Source organism: Sceloporus occidentalis, unplaced genomic scaffold, assembly GCF_023333645.1.
Source record: "Sceloporus occidentalis isolate IW3139 unplaced genomic scaffold, rSceOcc1.0.p SCAF_24, whole genome shotgun sequence".
Lineage (NCBI taxonomy): Eukaryota > Metazoa > Chordata > Lepidosauria > Squamata > Phrynosomatidae > Sceloporus > Sceloporus occidentalis.
In genome coordinates this window covers 1,933,051-1,958,624 of record NW_028317004.1, presented here as the reverse complement: position 1 = coordinate 1,958,624, position 25,574 = coordinate 1,933,051, and the positions used below count along the sequence as shown (strand labels likewise).

Here is a 25,574-nt window from a genome sequence, read left to right as displayed (position 1 = left end):
ATATGCTGGATGCTCCTGTCTTGCTAATGGTTTGCAGTACTAACCCATATAAAAACATATCATGAGAAATCACCGATAAATAAAGAGAATATGTATAATCCAACCATTGTATCCTCATGGAAAGCTGCATGAGCAGTTAGCACTAGGAGATCATGTGGAAGGAAATTTCATGTTCTGCTACCTATAAGTTATACATGAAATACATTTCCTAAGTGATTCATTAAAATGATGACTTTGGATTTGTGTGCACTTATCATTTGGGACTAGGCCAGCATTGATCCTTGAGTAATTATTTTATCCTTTCAGGATCCATATAGGAAAGCAGCAAATTGGAGTGTGGTGTGCAAATAAATAATCTTCAACAGCAGTTTGTAAGAATATTATTATTATTACGATTATTATTATTTTTATGTAGTATGCAATCACAAAAATGCTTTACACGGCTGAAATTAGATTGTGTGGCTGTGTACAGAAGAAAAAGAAACAGGGTGTTCGGTCGGAGAAACGTTGTGGTGTTAAACTGCCTCCCATATGCCATGGAGAGAGACAAATACATGTATCGGGTATATGTTATTTCTATTATTTATTGTTTTATATAGCGCCATCAGATTCCACAGCGCAGTACAAATAAGTTTGCAGGTCTACAATCTCGAGGGAGCTGAAGCCATGACAGAAAGGGTAGGTAAGAAGGTAGCACGATAGATGAACATGGGAGAGGATGAGTGTGAGCTAGGGATATCACTAAAGGAACACATTAGATTGTAGCTGAATACGTTGTAGGCTTTTTATAACGAAATAACAAAGAATAAAAAAACTTTTACAAACCAAAAACAATGGTCTTGAATTCACGCCTTACTTCATTGTGATCCAAAGTGCTTCCTATAACCATAGTCATAAAATGCTACTTCAGCTCCATTTCACCTTCATGACACTTGACAGCAAAGTTGCAGCAAAGTTTTCAATTTGTAGCATTTTTCCACAAGAGCAAGGACTGAGTCTCTACATCGGGGAAAATTGTTCTTATCTTCCATCAAATTCTGTGTTTCTATGTTTCTTAATTGCTGTGTTGGTCTGTGCAGACTTGTTTCTAGTATTGTTAGAAATTGTTAAAATGCTATTTAAGGGAAGCTTTATTTTTGTGTATGTAATACATGGATGACTGGTGCTGGTAAAATTTGAACTTTTGTTTTTTCTTCATACATTGACTAACCCTTTAATTTTGGTAAGTCAATTTTATTGAACCCCAAAAATGAAATTTTGAATAAATGAACTGAGTGTTAGTTTTATCTATTTTTATTCATTGTGATACATGCAGAACTGTGGTCTTTTAAAAAATGCTGCACACATGTATAAAAGCATATGCTTAATAAGGTGTGACCTGAAAACATGAACACATAGCGGTTACATGACAATAATAAACACAAAGAAAAAAAAAATCCTAAATATGGTTTGTAAACTGGCTAAAATGGTTGAACTTTCTATGGGGACTGGTGAGTTTTTGTTGAGCTTATCAGGGTTGCCTGTGGCTGCCATCCATTTAAGATGTTGGAAGATTGGGCAATTTGACTCCCCCAGGCTCACAGTTGTCAGCCTATCATCGTACTGTCCGTCATCCCTAATACAGAGAAGACAAAAGGATGTTTCAGTAGAGATGTCCTGGGGAGTTAAATGAAAGCTTGGAGGTGCCGGTAAAAACAAAGGCACAGCAGGGGAATTCTCTATCTTAGAGGTCCCTGAAGCTTCAAAGCATGGGCATGATTCCATTTAATTTAGTTTAGATGTGAGATTATATAAAATTATAAATTAACATATACTTTTGGTATGCAGTTTTCCATAAACGGCCTTGGTAATGGAGAAATGATCCAATGAGCAATATAACACCCTGGTCTAATCAACAACATCTCCATCTGGAGATACATTTGGGGTTTATATATAATAAACAATACTGGTGTATTGCTGAAATTGGATTGTGCACATGTGTACAAATGTGTACCAAGGAAAAAGAGACAGGATGTTCTGTGGGAGGAACATGTCACACCACCTCTCATATTGGTATGATGTCACACTTTTACAGACCCTCTGCAACATGTAATGTCTTGTTGAAAAGAACTAAAAAATCAACTTATAAGGGGATTACATGAAGAAACTTACTGGGTTGGCTCTTTATAATTCATAGTGAAGTCGATGAGCTTAAAAGGCTCACATGCAAACACATGCAAACCTATAGCTTAATGAATATACTAGGCAAACTGTATTATACATATGGACATTGAAGACTATGTTCCTTCACAAATGCTGTGTGCTATCGTATTATGAAAATAAAGTGGCGAATATGGGCATATGCTTATTCTTACATCTTATTCTTATATTTCCAATCACATATTTTTCAGTAAGAAGAAAAAAATTGATGATGTAACTAATTATATCTGTCACCAAGAATGTGAAGTTTTAATCACAAAGGCAAAAATAATGACACATTCACTGCTGGTAAGATCCTAATGTAATTTTGACAGTAATGTATGATGAGCAGTTATTAGCCTTCTTTGTTGTTTCCATATGATTTGCATATGATATGATGATATTTTATTTTTAAATATACCCCTATGTATTTTATACAGGCACATAAAGTTGTGTGAAAAAGAAAGTACACCCTCTTTTAATTCTATGGTTTTACATAATAACAATCATCTGTTCCTCAGCAGGTCTAAAAATTAGGTAAATACAACCTCAGATGAACAACACATGACCTATTACACAGTGTCATGATTTATTAAATGGAAATAAAATCAAAATGGAGAAGCCATGCGTGAAAAACTATGTGCACCTTATGTTGTAGCTTGTAGAACCACCTTTAGCAGCAGTAACTCGAAGTAATTGTTTTCTGTTGCAACACCTTGATTCTTTTTCTTCTTTAGTCACTTCAGCAGTGTTTCTGCTGATATGGTGTGTTTGGTTTTTGCCAAACATGGTGCTGTGCACCTGTCTGCTACTTAGCATCTTAATTGCTATGAAAGCAGTAAGGGTGTACTTAGTTTTTCACACAAGGCTTCTAAATTTTGCCTTTATTTTTGTTTAATAAATCATGACACGTTTAATGTTTAATATGTCGTGTGTTGTTCATCTGAGGTAGTATTTACCTACTTTTTAGACCTGCTGCAGTCAGATAATTGTTATTATGTTCTGATATGTACGACAATATAATTTTAAAAGGGTGTACTTTCTTTTTCACACAACTGTATCATAGTGTAATAAATACCATAGCTTTTGCTGTGATGTGCACACTTAAGTCACTGATGCATAAAGGGAACAGAGACACATGCTTTGGAGAACAGAATGCAAGCGAAACAGAGTGAGGTATGCAATTATTGCTCTCAATCTTTATTTGAAGTAGGTTTATGTACAGTTAAATAACGTGTTCAGGGCTTGTAGGAAGGGACCCTCTTTACTCTTCATCAAGAAGTTTCTGCTGTAAAAAACAAATAAATATATATTATTATTATTATTGCTCTAAAAAGGAATCCATGTAAAAAGTGGATTTAGTGGGGGAAATGAATGTTCAATAGAGTGATTCCCCAGTATGAGATTAATGTAAAACATTAAACACTTTACCATCTCATCTTGTTCAATTTCCAAACTCAGAACTCACCTTGCCTCCCACATCCCGGCTCTTTGCTCTCAGCTTGTTAACCTGGGACTCTGCAATGTCCGCTCGTTCCTCAGCCTCGTCCAGCTCATGCTGAACCTTACGGAACTTGGACAGGTTGGTGTTAGCCTGTTCCTCCTGGAGAGAAAAGATACTTGTGAAGATGCGAAAGTTTCAGTGAAATAGAAATGAACAAAAGAGGTCTATGAAATGAATACAGGATTAGCAAATAGAAGGTTCACAGAAATAAGATGTGAGACTAAATGGAATGGCAAACACTCACAGCCTCCTCTGCCTGTCTCTTATAAGCCTTCACTTTAAGCTGCAGCTTATCAACAAGGTCCTGAAGACGTGCCAAGTTCTTCCTGTCTTCTTCAGTCTGCAGGAGAATAAAGACTATGCGTAAGAATACAAATGGAAAATAGGGTAGATAACCAGAAGAGGGCACTTGAGAGAACATAAATTATTAGAGAGAATAACAGACTGCCTGAAATGATAAGCAACCTGTTTCTGAGAAACAGCTCCAGACAGCCTTGCTTATCATTATCTTTCAAAATATCAGACTATGGGTAATTAACACATAGCATTTTATTTGTATGTGTTTATTTAATTTGTTAGAAATCATTAGAATTCTTGGAATTTCCACGTGTCCCTACTGTTTTTCTGTATTCCCAACCTACTTCTCCCTTCATCCTTTACTGAGTCTGTTTTGTCCTCCAGACTAAATTAGAAAATCTAAAATGGGCAAAAAAGGGTCACTTTTTTGGGGGGAGGGGGGCTTTCCTGAGACATTTACTGTAATTTTCTGATCTATTGATAAATATTTATGTAACTGATTAGGGTATCTAGAAGAAGAAGGCTGTATTTAGTTTAATTTATGAAGACGGTTTTTGTTTACACCCACAATATTGTGTTGTTTAGGACTATAGAACACCCTTAAATACTGATACAATCCAAAACTTTAAGCTTCTTAAAACAAGGACATCAGGGGAGGAAAGAAAGACAGAGAGATTTGGACCCAAGTGAGGACAGTCGCTTCCAAAGATAGGCACTTGGAAGTTATGCTTACTTGGTAAGTAAGCTCCTTAATGCGTCTTTCATATTTTCTCATTCCCTTCACAGACTCTACATTGCGCTTCTGCTCAGCTTCCAGCTCGTTATCCAGTTCTCGGACACGAGCCTCCAGTTTCTGCAGCTGTTTCTTTCCTCCCTTCATGGCGATCTGTTCTGCCTCGTCCAGACGTTGCTGAAGGTCCTTTATTGTTTGCTCCATGTTCTTCTTCATCCTCTCCAGGTGAGCACTTGTGTCTTGTTCTTTCTTTAACTCCTCAGCCATCATGGCAGCCTGTGGCAGGAGAAGTGCTTTTTAAGTAGGGACATAACAAGACTATTGGATGCACTTTGCATGAGCATTGTAGGTACATACATCAGTGATGGCCTTTTTGGCCTTCTCCTCGGCATTGCGACATTCCTGCACTGCCTCCTCCACCTCTGTCTGCAGTTGAGAAAGGTCAGACTCCATCTTCTTCTTCTGGTTTATTAGGCTGGTGTTCTGTGGGTGACATTTAATACATATAAATTCACTAAACATAGCATACAGAATGTGGAACTGAAATAATCTTAAACCCATTTAATCATAAACTCTAAACAATTCATTGATGTATGTTTTCCTTCACAAGTTTTTTACTTGTTGTCTCCTCTATATTAACAAAAGCGAATAGAGCAAGGAAAACTTTAAAGAACTATTTAGAACAATTCATAAAAAGTGAATGTTTATACATCTGAGAGGAAGGAGGAAAAGAAAATGAAAAACAGATTGACCATTGCAAACAGAAAAAAGTACACTAGTGGGTACTGAAAAAGGTACAGAGTGAAATGGCTTTTTCTTTTGCTATTAAGAATATAAAAAGAGGGGACCCCCCCCAAAAAAATGAAGGGACAGATTAAGGAAAAACAGATTATTGTACAGACCTGGGAGTGAAAGAGTTGCACTCTCTCACTGGTTTCTATCAATTCTTGCTCTGCAAGTTTGCGCGCTCTCTCTGTCTGTTCCACCAGGGACCGCAGCTCCTCCAGCTCAGCCTGAAGTAATGTGTTCCTCCTCTCAACGATTGCTATGTTCTCTTTAAGGTCTTCATTAGCTCTTAGAGTGTCATCCAGTTGTATTTGGGTGTCCTGGAAAAGAAAAAAAGGATGAACCAAATATTTATATACAAATAAACAGAATTTTTTATTTTTTATTTTAAAAAAGATGTCTTACAAACTACAAACTGCATTTTCATGATATCAACCATATGTCCATAGAATTAATTCTATGCAATTAGAGGACCATTAAATATCTCACCTTGAGAGTCCCTTGTGCCATTTTGAGGTGCTTGTGAGCTTCAGTTGCTGCACGATTGGCCTGACTAAGCTGAATCTCCATTTCATTCAGATCTCCTTCCATTTTCTTTTTAATTCTAAGGGCCTCATTACGGCTCCTGGTTTCAGCTTCTAGCGAAGTCTGCAATGAATCTACTAAACGCTGTTGATTCCTCTTTGTTTGCTCCATTTCCTCATCCTTTTCTGCCAGTTTGCGCTCAAACTCAGACTTAACCTGGTTAAACTCTAGCTGAGTACGTAAAATCTTGCCCTCTTCATGCTCTAATGAAGCCTGAGGAGAAAACCAATTTAAAACCAAGTTTAAACTGAGTACTATATTGTATAGGTAGACAGGCAGATCGTAATTCAACAATATGTCCGACCGTTTATCATAATACCATGGGCATATTAGATGTGGACTAGCTAGCTCTATAGGTATTTTTTGGACTTGTAGTAATCTCACCTCAGCCTCTTCTAGGGCAGACTGTAGCTCCATCTTCTCCTGCTCCAGCTGCTTCCTAACCTTTTCCAGTTCATGGATACTCTTCCCACCTTCACCAAGCTGTTCAGTCAAGTCTGAGATTTCCTCTACAAAACAAATCTGCAATTAATCACTTGGTACCTTCTAAACATTTCCGGTATCCATAATATTTTCTGAAAACCCGGCCCTCTTGTAGGACATGTCATGCAATGTTAAAATAAAGTTTTCTGTAATAAGTGTTAATCTTAAAGAATCAATATAAATGAACAATGGTTGACTTTCGGGGTTGGTTCCCTTGTGCAGAATACATTTGTTCCGTGTTTTGGTTCTAGACAGGTATTAGCCTTGTATGCTGATGGAGATTTTGCCTTTGTATTACCCCATGGGATCTTAAAAGTGGAGACTCACCAGAGCATGGATTCAACATATGGCAAGCTATGTAAAAGTTGTCTGTTCTTGAATAAACTAATCTCATACTAATACTAATAGGCAACCAAGATGAATCTCTCTAATTACACTACATTTATTTATATTGAGCCAGTAGATTCTGTAGTGCTGTAATCCATTTACACACTGTTTATACTGTATTATTTAAATCTAATTTACTGTGACTCAGTAACGTTGAGCAATAAAGAGCAATAATTGAGTGTACAGATTAGAAATAATTACAAGGGCATTCGCCAATATACTGCAAATGTCTGGTCCTCTATTCTCACCTTGCAAATTTTTGTTTTCTCTCTTGAAAGTCTCCACATGTTCCAGAGACTCTTCATATGCGTTCTTCAGCTTGAAGAGCTCAGTGCTCAGAGAACGAGACTCTTTCTGTGATGAATCCAGTTCTGTCTGAGACTCCTCAAACTTTTGTTTCCACTCAGCAAGAATCTGTAGGGAGGGTGGTGAAATGGTTCAGGTTATGTTGAGAGATTTAGTTGCATTTTTGTCACTATTGATTTCCTTTCTCTTACCTTGTCAAAGTTTCTCTGCTTTTTGTCCAGTGCGGCTGCTGCTGCGTTTGACCTTTCCACATCCACCATGAGATCCTCAATCTCATTTTGGAGACGGTGTTTAGTCTTCTCAAGGGATGAGCATTTGGCATTCACCGCTTCTACAGCCTCCTCTGCCTCCTGCAGCCTCTGTGCCAGCTTCTTCCTGACATTGTTAGGGACAGATTAGATGATAAAATATATGGCAATGGTGTATTATATTCTGTTAAGGAAAAGTTAGAGGAAGCCAAGCAGGATAGGGAATGATCTTGGGATCTAGGGAAATCAGCAAAAAGTTATAATGACAAACGCTGGCTAAAATCTGTAAGCATCACACTTTACCCAAATTATGTACGGACCATTAGTTAAGGGACCCATGCAAATGATTCACCCACCTTCGTGGTAAATACTGAAGCAGAGCCTTCTAACAAACAAGCTTTATGCTCGTCTTATACAACTGTACGAAACATAATCCAAGCAAAAAGCTTCTCTGTTGAAAGGAATTGTACAGCCAGGAAGCAACGGGACACCTTGCAGGTGTTAGAAGATGCAAGAAAACACATATTTGGGTACAAGTTAGAGACAGACATCACCAGACAAGCAGAAAGATGTGGAAAGGAAGAAAAGGACGCAACACTTTTTTGTAAGCAACAGAGCAAGGACAGCTCAAAAAGTGCTGGAACCATCACTCACTTGGCCTCCTCGAGTTCTTCAGTTCTTTGGATGGCATCAGTCTCATACTTTGTTCTCCATTGAGCTACCTCAGAGTTGGCTTTAGACAACACACGCTGCAGCTCTGCTTTGGCTTCCTGCTCTTCTTCATACTGCTCCCGTAACAGGTCACAGTCATGGCGGGCAGATTGCAGAGCATGGGCCAATGCATTTTTAGCCTTATGTGGAAAGATTGAATATATTACAGCAAATGTGTAAACCCTATGTAAGGTTTTCTATTAGCAACCGCTTCAACAAAATAGTAGGAAACTACAAATCCATTAGTATGCTGAACCACACAGAAGGAAAAGAGCGTGTGATTCTTACCAACAATGTTAAGCTTTGCTCTCAATACCTTTGTTAACCACCTTATAAAAAAGTATTACAAATAATAACAATAATATTTATTTATTAACAGGGTTTCCCAATGTTTCTACTATCCAGTAATTCTACTCTGATTACCTTTGTTTCTTCTTCCAGTTGCCTTTTCAGATCTTCCAGCTGCTGTGTGTAGGTTTGTTTTCCACGAGTCATCTGTGACACTAGTGCCTCTTTTTCATCCAGTCGGCGAGACAATTCCCCATTCTCTGTTTGGAGTTTTGCCTTCTGGGAGGTGAAATCATTGAGTGATCTCTGTGTCTCTTCATACTTAGTCCTGTGCTCATTCATCTGGTCCTCTAATGTACGGCACATCTTCTCCAAATTGGCCTGCAAACCAAATGGGACAACAGGGAAATGCAATGTATTAATTATTCTGACAAGTTAGTTTGTGTGTTATTGACACTAACAAAAAGACATTTAATTTGTCAATGTAGTAAACTTTACATTGGGGTGAGTTAATCATTATGACTTCTATCACATCTTTACCTTAGCTTTCACCACCTGCTCCATGCTTGATGCCACATCATCTATCTCTAGTTTGAGTTCACTCTTCTCTTTCTCCAGCTTCTGCTTGACTCTCTGCAGATTGTCTATCTGTTCACTTAGCTCTGCCACAGAGTCTGCATGCTTCTTCCGAAGTGTGGCAGCTGTGGCTTCTGAATGCAAAGTGGATTCCTCCAAATCCCTCCTGAGTTTTAGGAACTCAGCCTCTCTCTTTTTGTTGAGCTCCATCTGCACCGAGGTGGCTCCTCCAGCCTCCTCTAGACGCTCACTGATCTCCTCCAATTCTCGTGACAGGTCTGAGCGAAGCTTCTCAACTTTGGCTCGAGCGGTTCTTTCAGCTTCCAGCTCTTCCTCTAGTTCCTCAATACGAGCCTTGAAAAAGAAGGCAAAAAAATAAGGGTCTCTTATAAACTGCTATAGACCAGTGAAGCTTACTATTTTATTTGGTTTCTATGTTTTATGAGATCAAGGGGAATAGATAATATATACCTGAAGCTCTTTGATCTTCTTCTGGAGCTGCATTCCTAAGGCTTGCTCATCCTCAATCTTTGTGTTTTGTTGGCTTAGCTCAAATTCTTTCCTAAAGGAGGACATGGAAATTGTAATTTGAACTTGCAAACACTCAGCTCTGGTAATACATCCACCTAAGAAGGGCCACTCACTTTTTCAGTTTCTCCTCAAGCTGCTGCTTGTCATTTTCCAGATCCATTACATTCTCCTGAGTCAGCTTAAGGTCACCTTCCAACTTCCTCTTGGCTCTTTCCAGATCCATTCGAATTTTCTTCTCTTGCTCCAGGGATCCTTCCAGCTACACATGAGATTTAATTAGATATTATGTGTAACATAGCTACAATAAATAAACGACCTCTGTTAGCTAATGTTTATTGCTTACATCATCTACTTGTTGCTCCAGCTTGGCTTTGGCTTTAGTTAACACATTGACCTTGTCCTCTTCAGCCTGGAGGTCATCCAGAGTCTGCTGGTGTGCCTCCTGGAGTGCCTTCTTTTCCTTGGTTAGTTTGGCAATAATTTCATCCAGGCCAGCCATCTCTTCAGTCAGGTTCTTGACCTTTAATCAAAAAATAATCTTAATGAAGAGGGAAAAAAAGGAAAACATACAGCTAGGGATAGTGTCTTATATTGGACCCCCATTTTAGGACAATTATTGGAACTGCACTTCTATATTGACTTAAATAAATAAATTGTAACATTTTCTATTTGTCTGTGTATTAAGAATGTCTCACTGTCTAGTCTGTGTGGAAGTGTTACTTCTCTAATCCCTTTACTTCTGTTGTCTGTGTGTTCTCTTGCATCTTGACTGGTGTGTTGTGGTGTGGTTCTTTGGGAGACCTTTTTGCCCTGGAGGACCACCTTTACTCTGAGAACTAGAGGAGCTACCCATCTTGTAGCTGGCTTTCGCACCGAGGAAGGCAGCATCAACAGGCAGGGATGTCCCGTAGACCCTCTGGCTCCAGTTACAGATAATATGTTACCTTATTCTCTGTGGCATGTTTCTCTTTCTCCACTTTAGCCAGAGTTAGCTCCAGGTCATCTATATCTTTCTTAAGCTCGGAGCACTCGTCCTCCAGCTTCCTCTTCTTGGCCGTGAGCTCTGCATTCATCTCTTCTTCATCCTCAAGCCTTTCGGTCTGTTCCTTTAGCTTGGCCTCCAGTTGGATTTTGTTCTTGATCAACTGCTCACATCGCTCCTCTGCATCATTCAGATTGTCTTGTTCCTAGGTAGCAAGAGAATTTTTAGATTACCAATTTTATTTACTCATTTTAACATTTTCATGTATCATATGTCACTCATATGACATGTGACACATTGCTTGTGTCTTTAAAATACAAACTCACAGATTGAACTTGGAGCTGCAGATCATTCTTCTCTTGCAGCAGGGAAACCATCTTTTCCTCCAACTCCTTACGTCTGGCATCTGACTTTTCTAGTGCTTCTTTGAGCCTCTGGAACTCCTCCTTCATGTTGGCCATTTCTTTCTCAGTTTCTGCACTCTTCAGTAAGGGCTTAATCTTGAAGTAAAGCTTCATCCAAGGCCAATTCTTGACTCCCATAAAGGCTCGAATGTTCCACTGGATCACCAGGAGCGCATCTCTGAGAAGACATAAGTAAGAGCATGATAAGTGATTTAGACTCTGTGAATGTGCGCCTTGTGTAATCAAGACCGTGTTGTTTGGTCTCAAAATTTTTTGTGTCATAAAAGGATTGTATACGCTCAAAAAGAGGTAGAGGTCGCAATGCTATTTTAAGCATTATTTTTCATTAACAGTGCTTGCATATTCACAGCTACATTTTGGACATTCCTTGAGATTGCACAGAAGGTGGACATTCAGGGAAAGCATGGGAAAATAATATTTTCACCTGCGTTCCACAATCTTCTTGAACTCCCTTCTCATAAGCACTCCTCGGGATTGTGCTTGGATTCTCGTGATGATCCTGGAAAGACGCTCATCTCTCATCTCCTCCAGGAGACCCAGAAGACCAGCCTTGAAGAACACCTTCATGGGGAAAATTTGGTTATTTGAGTTCAAGTCACTAAAAGTCACAAGTCAGCTGCATAAATATATTAGGAATAGAACCATGTTATATCTCACCTTGGTGTGCCCAAACTTGTACTGGGTGTGGTCAATCTCCAGTGACCCCAAAAGCTTTTCAGCTCCTTTCTTGCTGTCGATGAATTGACCTTCAGGTATGGCTGCAGGGTTTAAAATTCGGTATCTGCAGATAATGAATAATCAAGATTGGATTAAACGAACAAAGTAACAAAGCAGGATAATATACAATGATTATGAAAGGAGATGTGGAGTTAGGTTTACCGTTGTCTGAAGTCACCATACAGGATGCGGTTGGGGAATCCCTTCCTGCAGATTCTGATACCTTCCAGGACACCATTACAACGCAGCTGATGCATCACCAGAGGATTGTCCATCTCTCCTACGGTGTAAAGAACAATGTAACATTGTTAGAATGCAGGAAATGAGGCAATTACAAGCAATATACTATGTGGTATAAGCTATAAGCTTAGCTGCATTAACTGTAACGTTTCTCTCCAGGAGAAAATATATATGGGCTTATACTATTTGTGTTCTGGGAACAGTTCATATATTTAGCTCCACCACTGAGTACATGTCAGCCAGTCTAGTTTAATGTATGGTTATAGATAAATATTATACAACAATAATCCAGTATTTTACCTGGAGCCTTCCTTTCATTGGGAATGATGCAACGGACAAAGTGAGGGTGGGTAGTTTTCAGGTTGTTCATTAGCTTGTTGAGATTTTCCTATGGGTGAGAAGGAAGATCATAAATACAGGGCTGTATGCTTGTCTACTTTATGCCAAAATATATGTTTAAATATTATTATACTTTAAACTAATATTTACATAATTTACATCTTCTTGCAAAACAGAACAGAAATTGTTACAGGAACAAAGCCTTCTTACCCTGTGCAGAGCAGACACTGTCTGGAAGGAAGAACCTTTCTTCTTTGCTCCTTTTCCTTTACCACTATCTTTTAAAAGAGAAATGGACATGTAAAAACTGTTAGATAACTACAGTACATCATTTCCTTTGTCAGAGCCACATGAGTTGTCACTTACCTGCATCTGAACCTGCATAGTTGGAAAACAGGTTTGCCAGCAACTTGAGTGAAGACTTCTGGTAGAGTCCTACCACTGTCTCATTCAAGGGGTCTTTGTTCTTCTCTAGCCAGCCAGTGATGTTATAGTCCACAGTGCCGGCATAGTGCATCAGGGCAAAGTGAGCTTCAGGCTTCCCCTTGATGTTCCTGGGCTTCTGGAAATTATTGGATTTTCCCAAGTGGTTATCATACAGCTTGGCTTTAAAGGTCATGTCGCTGGCCTTAGGGAACATGCACTCTTCTTCCAAGATGGACATGATGCCCATGGGCTGTGAACAGAGATGGTATTTGATGAAGTCTATCCTTGTACATGAAGTAAGAAAGCATAATAGCAACTATACTCAACATTATTTATATCAAAAAAATTGATTAAGATAATACTAAGGAGAGACAAAGAAGAGAAGAGTACAATTTTGAAATTGGAGGCTTAAAATGGGTTCCAATGAAGGCCACGTGATAAAAAGATTGAGAAGGGGTGAAAAACACATATACTGTAGAGAGTATTTTCGGATGTTGTGAGCATAATAATAATAAAAAGCGAGGGTTCCCTGGTGCAAGAAACACTCACCTTTTCAATGAGATCTATGCAGGCCTGGAGATCCATGCCAAAGTCTATAAATTCCCACTCAATTCCTTCCTTCTTGTACTCTTCCTGCTCCAGCACAAACATGTGGTGGTTGAAGAACTGCTGCAGCTTCTCATTAGTGAAGTTAATGCAGAGCTGTTCAAAGCTGTTAAACTGTATGAATGAGACACACAGGGAAAATAAATAAAGAATGGCAGAAGTCTAATTAAATTTGGCCGATTTACAATAGAATCAATTCTGACACTTGGTAAACTCTTATCTTAACAGATTCATTGAATATAAATGTATAATGTTTCATCTATGCAACCTTTATTCTTTACCTACTTTTATAGTCTTCAACAATTGTGCTTTCTTCAATTGCCAACCTTCATTACATAGGGTGGCCCCGGCAAAACCTGCATTCTTACATAACTGCATCTCACAGCCTAACATATGATAGCATTATTTCTAAAACATACACTTATTATTGCCCATAAACATCTGTGTTTTTTTGCCCCAGCTTCCTTCAAAATGCAGCTACTTCACAATTTAGTTCCATTCTTACATCAAAGATCTCAAATCCTGCAATATCCAGCACTCCTATGAAGTATTGCCTGGGCTGCTTGGTCTCCAGTGTGCTGTTAATTCTGACCACCATCCACAGGAACATCTTCTCGTACACTGACTTGGCCAGAGCACCAATAGAGTAATGCACCTGTATAGAAAAAAAGTCAACCAAGAGTGAAAAATACAGTAATAAGAAGAGAAACATGTACTGAAAATATTATGAAGGCAATACGCACAAGTCAATAGATGTTATATGTACAGAGTGGGGAAGATAGGAACGGGCATAGATGGATGAAAGAAGGGTACACTTTGAGGAATAAAGATTAAGCCGCTGTTACCTGCTGGACATTCTGTCCCTTGGTGACATACTCATTTCCCACCTTGACTCGAGGATGGCATAAACCCTTTAGCAGGTCGGCAGAGTTGAGGCCCATGAGGTAGGCAGCTTTATCAGCCTCTGGGGAAAAAACAACACATTATAATGTAATGCAATGTACCTGAAATGTACTGTATTATTTACAAAGTTACACATAGTATATATGAGATATTACATACAGTATCTGCCTTACACACACATGCAGCTCACCCTCAGTGCCTTCTGGCTCTGCCTGCTCCTCACGCTGCTTCTGTTTGAACCTCATGTTCCCAGAATGCATGATAGCTCCAGTCAGCTTGTAAACACCAGCCTTTTCCTCAGGAGTAAATCCCAGAATGTCAAAGGCACTCTGATGTCAGCACAGAAAGAATGAAATGTGTGAAAATTAGCAGACAGAGTGAACAACTAGGTATGGATTTGTATGGGACGTTAGACAGGTTTCACGTAAAAGAAACTACTAGCTAGAGACTACTCATAAGACACAGTGATTAAGTATGAAGGGATTTTCAATTTTATCCAGAAACCATATTTTTGTCCTACAATGTCCTTAAAATCTATTACTTCTGCCATAAATGCTCATTTGCTTTCCACATGAAAAAAAAAATGCTTATTTTCTTACATCTGTAGCTATGAGCTCCTCAGTATCATCAATGGAGGCAACAGTGACTTCTCCTTGGGAGATGTAGGAATAGTCGTAAGGGTTGTTCGTAACCAGCAACATGTCTGTAACAAAGAACCAAATGAACTTTTTGTTCCCAAAAATAATGATATCACTTTTCTTTTCTATCATACAGAATATGTTTAATAATCTCCCTCTAGTTATTTGTTAATTATTTTTAAGGCAGACAACTGCAGACATTTGGATACCAAGGGATATTTGAGCATGCAACTGCTTCTATGCATGTTCCGACAACTGTTCTGGAATTCTATTACAACGATATCTGTTTTTGTACCATGATTCACAGTTTTGGCAAAACAAATGCTCACCCAAAAGCTCTGGCTTTTTATTGGACAAAATCTGATAGAAAATGTGGTAATTTCTTTCAGATTTCAACTGGAAGATGCACCGGGATTTCTCCAGGAGATCTGAGGACGTAAGATGCATCGTGAGTCACAAAATGGCATGGAAAAGTTACAATAGGTTATAAAAAAAAACAAAGTTAATATCAAAGAAAGAATTAAACTCACAGGTTTCTATGTCAGCAGAAGCTAGCTTGCCAGAGGCACCAAAGTGAATTCGGATGAATTTACCCTGAACATTATATGGATTGAGAAAGAAAATGACAGAAAGACAGAAGTCAGGAAGGAGAAAATGAAGCAGAATTGATAAGGGAGAGAATTGCAGGGACAGAAAAATATTGAAGACCGCACAAGGCTTCAAAAAGAACAAGGAGGGCAGCTGATACTCACAAATCGAGAAGAGTTGTCATTTCTCAGGGTTTTGGCATTCCCAAAAGCTTCCAGGGCAGGGTTGGCCTGGATGATTTGATCTTCCAGAGTTCCCTAGGTTGGAGAAAAGGTGTCCACATTAAAGACTTGCAATTAGACGATCCTCTTTCCCATGGCAAAGGCATTCATATTAAATACAGTATGTTTCCGTGTTGATTACTCATATCTTCCCATTTCTTCTACAGTGTTCTCTGCAATATATCAATGTTGTACTACTTTTCTCTTTCTCATTATACCTCTCCTGTTATTCTCCTATGTAAATTCTAAAAAGGGCAATAATTACCTTGTTGGCACTGGCAGCGTCCTTTTTGCGATCTCCAATAGCCGCTATACTGGCAAAGTACTGGATGACACGTTTGGTGTTCACAGTCTTTCCGGCACCAGATTCTCCACTGAGGACAAGAAATCAGATAAGAGATTATGAAGGTTGGAAAAAATGTCCATAACGAAATAGGAACTTAAGGTATTGAATGTGTAGTAAAATATAAACTTACGTGATCAGGATAGACTGATTCTCACGATCTGTAAAAGAAAAGTAGTAGGAAACTCAGACTACTATTGAAACTAAGCAAGTATGACCTATATAAAACTTGAATTCACCTTCATTACATCAAGCATGTCGTTGACGATATGCCCTAAATTGTGGGCTACTCCAAATGTAGAGAAGGAAATCAATCCAATAGATTGCATGTTATTTAAAAGACAGGATTCATACATTTAAAATCAATAATTTATTACTCTTCTTGTTACCTGTTAGCATGTACTGATAAGCGTTATCAGAGATGGAGAAGATATGAGGTGGAGCTTCACTCCTCTTCTTTCCACGGTAAGCAGACACAACCTCTGCATTGTACACAGGCAGCCACTTGTAGGGATTCACTGTCACGCAGAAGAGACCTGAGTATGTCTAGAAATAAAGAGACAGGTATCTTTTGGTTCATATAATATATATGGTTGTAGGGCAAGGATTTTAGGGTAGGATTCAATAAGTTTTCAGAAAAAGTATCTAGACTCTCACATAGATCATCCAAGCTGCATAACGCTCTTTGAGGTTATAGAGGACAGCTGGCTCGTGCAAGAAGGTCAACATGGCCATGTCTTCAATTTTATCAAACTTAGGAGGGTTCTGCTGGAAAATGTCTGCTTCTTTAACAGTGACTGTCTAGAAGAAGAAATCAGAAGAAATTAAAGATGAAACCAGATGAAAGTCTTCAATTTTAAGTCAGTGAAATGTTAACCCGCAACACGTTATCTTTTCTGAGAATATCAGTGTGTACCCAAGCCCTTTATCTATACCATATGACGACTAGTTGTAATTGAGCAATGCAGATTACAAATAAATCTCACAATGTATGTGAGAGAATTTGTATACTTACAACCCTCAAACCTCCACAAATCTTACACCCACCACATTGTACCCAATCACGGTGGCACTCTTCCCATACCTTGCCAGACTCAGTCTCTGCTGTCACTTTGCCCCCATCACGGCTTGTGATTTTGGCTTTCACAAATTCTTCTTGGGGGTCAGGAATGAAACATTCAGTCTTGATGTCAAAGATCCTGGTCTGAGCCTCCAAACGCTCCTTATCTGACTTACGGAGGTAGGGAGCAGCTGCCCCAAAGTCTGCCATTGCTGCATCACCCATGGTGGTTCTTAAAATGGAAATTGTGATATTAACAGAAGATCATTGCAGAGCATCTATTCTACAGAGACATTAATGGTCAGACTATCTTACCTTATATATCTTCAACAGTGGGACTACAGAAAGAAAGTGGGAGTTCTGTAAAGAAAGAAGTGGAAAGATTTAAATAACTTGGTTATGCTTGAGGAGCAACACAATGCGTCGTATAGTTGGAAGAATATGACAGTTAAGTGGCAGATGATAAAAGAGGACAGTACAGATAATGTCCATGGGTGTCAGTGAGAGAGACAGAGAATGTCAGATAAGAGCCAAAAGACAGACTAATGGAGATAAAGAGGTAGTCAAGAGATAAGAGATATTTATAGATGTGTTACATTATTGAGTATAAGAAGTGACATATTTAAGAATATGTACAATTATTTTTATGTATAACTATAATCAGCATGATTGCTTTTATTTTGTATTTAACAGATGGTTCCATTTTCATATTCTGGTAGGTAATTCTGAAGAACAGCCATGAGTAGAAACCCAAATTATATTAACAGTCCAAAAGTTTGTTTGCCACTTATACATCCCTCCATACCGTCATTGCTTATAATACAGCCTCCCCGGCCCTTACGAAAAAATTACTGCAGTTTTTCTGAAGTAATACTGCAGTTTTTTGGACATGAAAAAACTGCAATACTGCACTTTTACTGCAGTTTTACTGCATTTGTACTTCACTGTACTACCGTTTTACTGCACATTTACTGCGTTGTTTTTTTATATTGCAAACCTACAGTTGTGCTTCAATGTACCGCAGCTTTATTGCATTTGTACTTCCGTACAAAAACAACTGCAGTAAAAGTGCAGTACAGTGAAGTACAAATGCAGTAAAACTGCAGTAAATGTGCAGTAAAAGTGCAGTAAAAGTGCAGTATTGCAGTTTTTTCATGTCCAAAAAACTGCAGTATTACTTCAGAAAAACTGCAGTAATTTTTTCGTAAGGGCCATGTATGTCTGTTCACTACACACAGTCGTGGCTTTTGGCCACTTTTAGAGAGATACAGATACAGATACTCCGTACAATAACCCCACTCCATAGATAACCCAATACATGCATCTGTGCAATTAAGTAGACATCTCCTTGCCTATGAAAACAAAGCCCAAATAAGAAGTCTATGCAAGACAAAATCTTGGGGGGCACTGTAGCAATTCAACTATTTAAACTAACTTGTGCTTTATCATGGTAGGGGTTATATCAAGTGTTCGAGATACACCACAGCAGAGGCACAGAAAGAAGTGTAGTATAGATGACTTAAGTGTGGTCATATCAGCTCCTGTAGCATATCCAGCACATATATAGATTAGGCACCTGCTTATGGACCCCAAAACAGTATAATGAAAAATGACATCAAACTATTCAAAAGATTAATTGGAATGTTACATCATTATACTGCATTTTTGTTACAACAAACAACCATTTACATAATGCAACTACAGATCACATTCCTTACTTTGCATGCAATCAAATTAATTGACATTATGTTTTTAATTTACGTGACAAATGGGCCCTAAATCTTTTAGCTATGTGTTACTTGGACATCCATTTAATTCTCAGCTGGGTTCACCCAGTGAATGGGAGCTGTCATACTAACAGGGGGTGCATAGCACAGTGTGCGAACAGTCCACCGTGCCAAAATGTCTAAGGATGGATTTAGAGGAAATGCAGTTATTTGGCAGTCAAGCATGTGTACTTTGACACTTCTCCTTCCGTTCCTCATCTTCAACTTTGAGGAACCTGTCTCCAGCACATGAGGTGACCTTGGCCCATCTGAACCTAACTTTGCACTGCCTGCCTCTGACCTATTTGCTGCTAGACCTTGGTAAACCTCGAACTGAGATAGTACACATCTAATGTTATTAATTCCCTTGTAAATTAAAATAAAATAGGTGATATATGAAATCAAAGAATCAAAGTTATTAGAAAGAGACTCCCCAATCCAGGCGAAGGCAAAGGCATAGAAGGTGTCTTAAATGTCCTGCATAGATTTCTAAGACAACTTACCCCAGGGCTGGCTGTTCCCTCTGCCTTGGTGACAATAGTAGCTGTGCCCCCTTTTGTTCTTTTATATATTCTTCTCTCTACCTTATTTGGAACACATTCGCTGTCTAATTCTATTGTCAGCTCAACCCCTTGCCCCCCCCCCTCCTCCCAACTCTATTATCCGCCCCACACCATTCACCTATATCATATTGTTCATGCTTTTAGGGAGGGGGTTGTGCGTATTATTGTGCGTGTGTAACACAACCCCTGAATGACATAGGACAGATTGCGTGGAGAGGACAGAGACAGAAAAAAGCAGGTTTTCCATGTAAGGCCAGGCTGGGACCTCTTAAAAATTCACACCATATCTCCCCCCCTCCATTCCTTGACCCCCTTGCCCTTTACAAGAGCTGGATTTAGGATCCACTTGTGCGCATTCCTGAGCCCAGGACAATAGGCAGAGTAAGAGTGAGGAGCTATTTCAGGGAATGGGGTGGCCTTGAGCTGTCTACAAGCAAGCAGTACGCACTCCATTCTCTCCTCATACCCTTTTGTTTCAGAAAGTTATTTTTAAGATACAGCTGATGAGAGTTATTAACTCCTTCCATGTGTATCGGCCTCCAAGGACTTTACAGACTCAAAAAGGGCACACTGACAATTTTTGATTTCTACTCAAAGTGTTCACTGATGGCTATAGTCTCAGCGAACTAGTTGTTAAACACGGCAGCTATAGGTTTTAAATGTTGTCATATAAAACATTGTACTTTAGCAATTTGCCTAGCAGGGATAAGCAAAATTGCACATTTGCTCAAATTCAAACATAACTCCCATCATCATTTGTGATGCTACCTACTGTTAGTGGATGACATGTCAAATGTGACCCTGGTCAACCTTTGGTGCAGAGCGTTGCAGTTTTATAGTGTTTGCAGACAAAGTGTTACATATTGATCATTTTAATGCATTTGGGAAATTTTTAATTTAAAGTTTAAATTTAATGACATAAATTTGGGGCATTCTGTTTAATATAAAAAGAAGTTCCATTCTTTTTTATATCACAGTTTTTTCAAAAGTCATCGTTATCATGAATTTTACAAAAATGCCAACGGATGCACAAAATGGATTACATTTTGATTCCTAATTAAGGTGGAAAATGTAAATATGAACCTCACATTAAAAACAACTCCGTGAAGGGCAAGGTCATAGCAAGGTCAGGTTGACACTGATGCTTCCTATCCTACCTTAAAAGAATAAGTACTATCTTTATAATAGATGATGTTATTTGACCACTACAGCATTCATTGTTCGTGTCTATATTCTCTATATATAGTGGTACATAGACAGCTAATACTCTAGTGAAAGCTCTAATGTTATGTCTAGAGCCGTATTCCCAAGCCACGTGGATTAGTTCGATTTGTTTTATTTCCAAGCCACATAAAATAATACAAATGTTCTAAAACTGTATGGAAAAAAAACAAACAAATTATGTTTGATTACATGACTAATTAAAAGGTGCCGTTTCACATACTCTGTAGAATGTAACATTTTTAGAACTAAATCCAGCATTAGAAATTAGAATATATATATATATATATATATATATATATATTTCCTAGTAATGAGTATCCACAAGTAATATTCGTGATTTTATCTGGGATAGCTTAATTTTTTATGTGACACAGAGGCAGGCACTGATAGCCTGGGGCAAGTTGCGCAGTAATAAGGCAGCCCAAAAGACATTTGGCAGACACCGTGCTCAAAGGGTGAGACCCCGATGTCTATATGTGTAAGTAAAACAATGGAAAAAAATAAACTTAATATTATGAATATTAACATAATGACACACAGTCATTTAACTGAGCAGCCCAGGTGGCAACGATCCCCTGCCTCCATGCTAGCCCTCTCCTGGTCAAGTCATACAAGGTCACAGTCACCTCTGTGTGATGCTAACTGGAAACAAGAAGAATTTGCACCTCTAAGCTGGGGGTTTTTATTCCCCGATACAAACAGGAAGGCATTTGATCCAGGATTGGCCTGAACTCATAAACACCATTATAATGGCGGTGTTAATATGTTGTGCGTGGAGCCACTATTACATACATGCCAGTATAGATGAAAGGTGCGTACAAAAATGAGACCAAACCATAAACCAATGCGGGCCAAGATAAATCGGCTTCAGGTTAAAGGTGGACTCCTTGAGGTAAAAACGGGTTAAACGCAGGATGCATAGAACAAACCCATCAAATGTTTCTCATTAGGAAAGAAAGATTCCATTTGGGGCTAAAAATCTCTCTCTGCCCCTAGTTCGTTGGAGCTCTGAACGTTTGGTGAGTTTGAATGGATCACCGTATTCTACAGCTCTAACAAGTAACAATACCGCTTAAACAAACAGCAAAAGGGTTTATAAAAGATAAAAGAACGAAACACAAATTTAAAAACGGTCAAACTTCTACATATATAAAACACATTTAAAAAGAATATTAAAAAATGCTGTTATTTGTGAAAGAGTTCCACAGACATATGTCCCCGTGTGTGTTTAGGAAGCAGGTTATTTGTTTGCGCTGCCTTGTAATTTTTTCCATGCTCTCTATAAATTTTTGATCACCTTTTTTAATAATACACACAGCCCGTGGATAGTAATCATATACATCAAACACACGTAATGAGACACAAGCAGCATCCAGTAACGCACGCTAACCCAACAGCAGGCGCACAGTGCCTGGAAAGGATTAACACTCCATGGCATTACATATTTAAGATCACTGGCATGCCAGCAGGCCTGCTCTCCCCCTCACTATCTCACAGCCGTCTGCACCATGTCCGTCATAGGGTGTAGGGTTTAAAGCAGACGTAAAGGAACATGTTGTCCCCATGGGGATCCAGACCTTCTCAGACGGAACAAGGACACACTTTGGTAAGGAATAGAGAAGGAAAGAAGCTCATGGTAAATCACCGTTTCATGGGAAAGGGATACAGAGCGGATACATGTCTCACATATATGTTGCTTATATGTTTCCATTTGTTCTTTTGCAAAGACATATATTCAATGAAAGAAAAAAAGGAATTGGACATTATTGGGCGGTCAATATGTAATGAAGACAGATTACAGAGAGGTTCTTAGGAGAGAGAGGAAACTGTATTTTAAATATTAGGACTTGCAACACAATATACAAAAACTCAAATTTCTGGCCAAGCAGTGTGAATAACTAATTATCCCCGCAGTTGGGAGAAATATTCTCTTAAATGTTAAATTGGAAAAAACAAACAAACACTTGAATACAAGTTCAACCTTCATGCTGGATTAGAAGGCCAGCTCTTTAACGCACGTTTTTACATTGTGGTCTATAAAACTAAAATATATTTAGGTTTGGCTGAACTCTGTTGTTTTCTCTGGCTTTGACACCTTAATATGTGTAAGGCAATAAGGTATTTTTTTTAAACCTTCTCCCCTACAATCTGCATCGGGCTCAGGTTAATACTACATCAGGCCTCTGGTTCATTCTTTAAGGTTCACTAGTTCACATACTATGAACGTTGGCCCCTTACTTTCACAGGTACTGAAATTTTGACTATGCTTTCTGGACAAAATCTAGACAAACAAAAATGACTATATAAATATATGTTGTACCTGGAAAGTTTTGTAAATAGTATATACATCACTTAAAATGTAATGTATAACGTAATGCCAAAGATAAATCTGTCAAAAGGAATTGAATAGCGATCCCTTTTTTTTTTCTGGTCACTGAAGGATCATGCGGTTTGAGGTATTATAGCCCTCCTCCCATAAGTGACCTCCACAGGGGTCTCGTTACTTAATCCCCATTTATACCAGTAACATGATCACAGGCATGTCGGCTGAACATACAGTCCACCCCTTTCCCTGGACCAGTAAGTATGATGAAGCAGTGTAATAAAGCATGCCGCTTCCCTTGTAATATACATATGTTTCCAATTTGTCATTCTGCACCCCAAATCCGCTGTTCGAAATTCGCTGATGATCTCTTATTTTTTCTTTATTCCCTTGTAGCGTCCTCTTATTTTTCATCCCAGGTAGTGGATCTGCCTTTCACATCATGTATTTCAGCCTCGATCTGTCTACAACCTACTATTCTTGTTCCCAAGGTAAGTCGTGTAGACCCTATGTAACCAGGGTTGTGTAGGATATGATTTCAGAGTCTGGGTTTCTGTGAATTATTATTTTATATAGCGCCATCATATTCCGTAGCGCTGTACAATGAGAATGATGAGCAGTGATGCCCGAACCAGTGTATGTAGAAAACTGTGGAATCATGAGAGTGCCTAGAGTATACAAACTTTCAAACTGTACAACTTCTCTGTGATTCTCTGTATTCTTTCACATCTGGAAGGATGACTAAGAGTCATGGGGGTTATAGTTGAACATAATCTGCATAGCTACTCATTTTTGAAAAACTATGTTATTTGTAAACCTTGGTAAGATTTTACTCCCTGTGTACGCATTCTACGTTTTAATGCAGTTTCAATGTGTTTATAATCCTATTACGTTTTCGTGATTTCTGAGAAAATAAAGTAACCCCTTAACTGGAGTTTATTAGAAAAGGTGTTCTGGGCTACACTGGCATTTTGTAAGGTCCCATCTTAAAGTAGCCATCTGGACAAATTACTATAACTTGCAACTTTAAAAAAAAAAAAAAAACATGGGGTGTGACAAAATGCCATAAACTTATATTACATTATAAGATGCCCAGCATAAAAGTAAATTATATTTTTATATTTTTTTATTGAATGGAATACCATTCATTTGGAATTTGAGAAATATTGCACATTACATATTTAAGAAAAGTGGGCAAACATGACATGTCACTCCTTAAGATTTTCCTTAAGAAATCTGTTTATGTTCTATTTAAGAGCATCTGGTGCCTAAATTATTATTATTTTTTACCAATTGATTAATGTTTCTTGGTTTAATACCTTTCGTGATGGAGGCACTTTTATACATAGCGCTCTGTGTATCTAAAAGTGTACTGAGATAGCAGAGCACTCAATGTGTTATATGATTTCAGTAATGTGCAGCGTGAAGGAGTCTGCCCAGTAATGTAGTGTGAGCATAAAAGTCTTGCGAATGAGTATGGATTAGTAGGGAGTGCTGCCAGTGAAAGTGCAGTTAAAATATCTAGACAAAATAAAGCAGTTTATTATAATATTAAATACTGTCTTCCTTCTGTGGTACAGTTTTTACAGTTTTTAATGAAATACTGTTGAAGACTCGCTCCCACCTCTTTCCATGACATAGTATACATGCTTACATGCCATCTGCATACATAGCGTGCCACTGGGTTCAGTGCTGGACCATGCCACTTGGGGGAAGGCATTGGCAAAGTATGCATACTCACATGTAAATTGTCATCCGGTCACTTACTCAAGGATCTCTTGTAACCCTTTTCCTACCATGTATTACCCTGCACATACCACTAGCTGCATCTTTTCTTGCCATATATCAAGCACATCTAAAATTAAATGCACATAGGTACCCACAAATCTGATCTCATTGACTGGGTTTAATCCCTGGAACCATGATGACCAGTATTTTTTTTTTTATATTAACACTCCACAAAAGAATTAGCCACGCATGATTTCATTTTACATTCTCCTTTGCCATCCTTTAAATTTTTTATGTACTTGGGTCCCGACTGGAACAGATTAATGACACTCCATAAAGAGTTACGCAGTTAACTCAAACCAGGTGCTATTGTAGATTGTAAACACGGCCCTTTTAACCTTTTGTTTCTGAAAGTCCAAATTGTTATGTGATGAACTACTTAAGTCCTGTTTGCCCATTGTACAGAATATTATTGTGCTATATAAATCAAGAAATTATAATATTCTGTGCCTCGAGCATATTTTGTTCCAATACAGGCATGTGGCAATAGAATTTCATATTTCCCCTATTTCTTCAAAATGGATTATCTGCTCTGGTAGTACATTTAAAAGTGTAATTGCAAACATTGCACAGTAAAATACGTTTGCCTCCTTAATTCTACCCCACAATCTCGATCCCCTATCCAAAAATGTAATGGTACAGACAATACAATACGCTGCTGATGTATTTTGTCGTAGTGGGAATAATTTGTACATAGTGAGTGTTTTACTTTAGACAGGTTGATATAATTATTTTATGTATGAGACAAAAGAGGAGTCGGAATATAGTTTCAATACTTTATTATACATAGCAAACACTTCACAGAAAGC

General features: G+C 38.4%; 1 protein-coding gene across 1 annotated transcript; it reads right to left on the bottom strand.

The window, feature by feature from the left end:
* Positions 1-3,400: 3,400 nt before the first annotated feature.
* Positions 3,401-17,326, bottom strand: LOC149300487 (myosin-6-like). Its single transcript, XM_089485199.1, has 37 exons — positions 17,126-17,326; positions 16,699-16,842; positions 16,431-16,587; positions 16,175-16,202; positions 15,964-16,072; positions 15,642-15,734; positions 15,420-15,483; positions 15,219-15,317; positions 14,851-14,954; positions 14,442-14,580; positions 14,194-14,312; positions 13,854-14,003; positions 13,292-13,462; positions 12,683-12,992; positions 12,527-12,594; positions 12,278-12,365; positions 11,900-12,017; positions 11,678-11,801; positions 11,445-11,581; positions 10,922-11,177; positions 10,558-10,800; positions 9,957-10,133; positions 9,727-9,872; positions 9,554-9,644; positions 9,047-9,436; positions 8,642-8,887; positions 8,162-8,358; positions 7,451-7,634; positions 7,202-7,367; positions 6,468-6,592; positions 5,988-6,296; positions 5,615-5,818; positions 5,070-5,195; positions 4,713-4,988; positions 3,927-4,022; positions 3,647-3,781; positions 3,401-3,466 (listed from the first exon to the last, which is right to left on the bottom strand). Exons 1-37 carry the CDS (start codon positions 17,324-17,326, stop codon positions 3,443-3,445), a joined length of 5,814 nt encoding a protein of 1,937 aa, XP_089341325.1. The 3' UTR covers positions 3,401-3,442.
* Between the last annotated feature and the right edge of the window lie 8,248 nt (positions 17,327-25,574).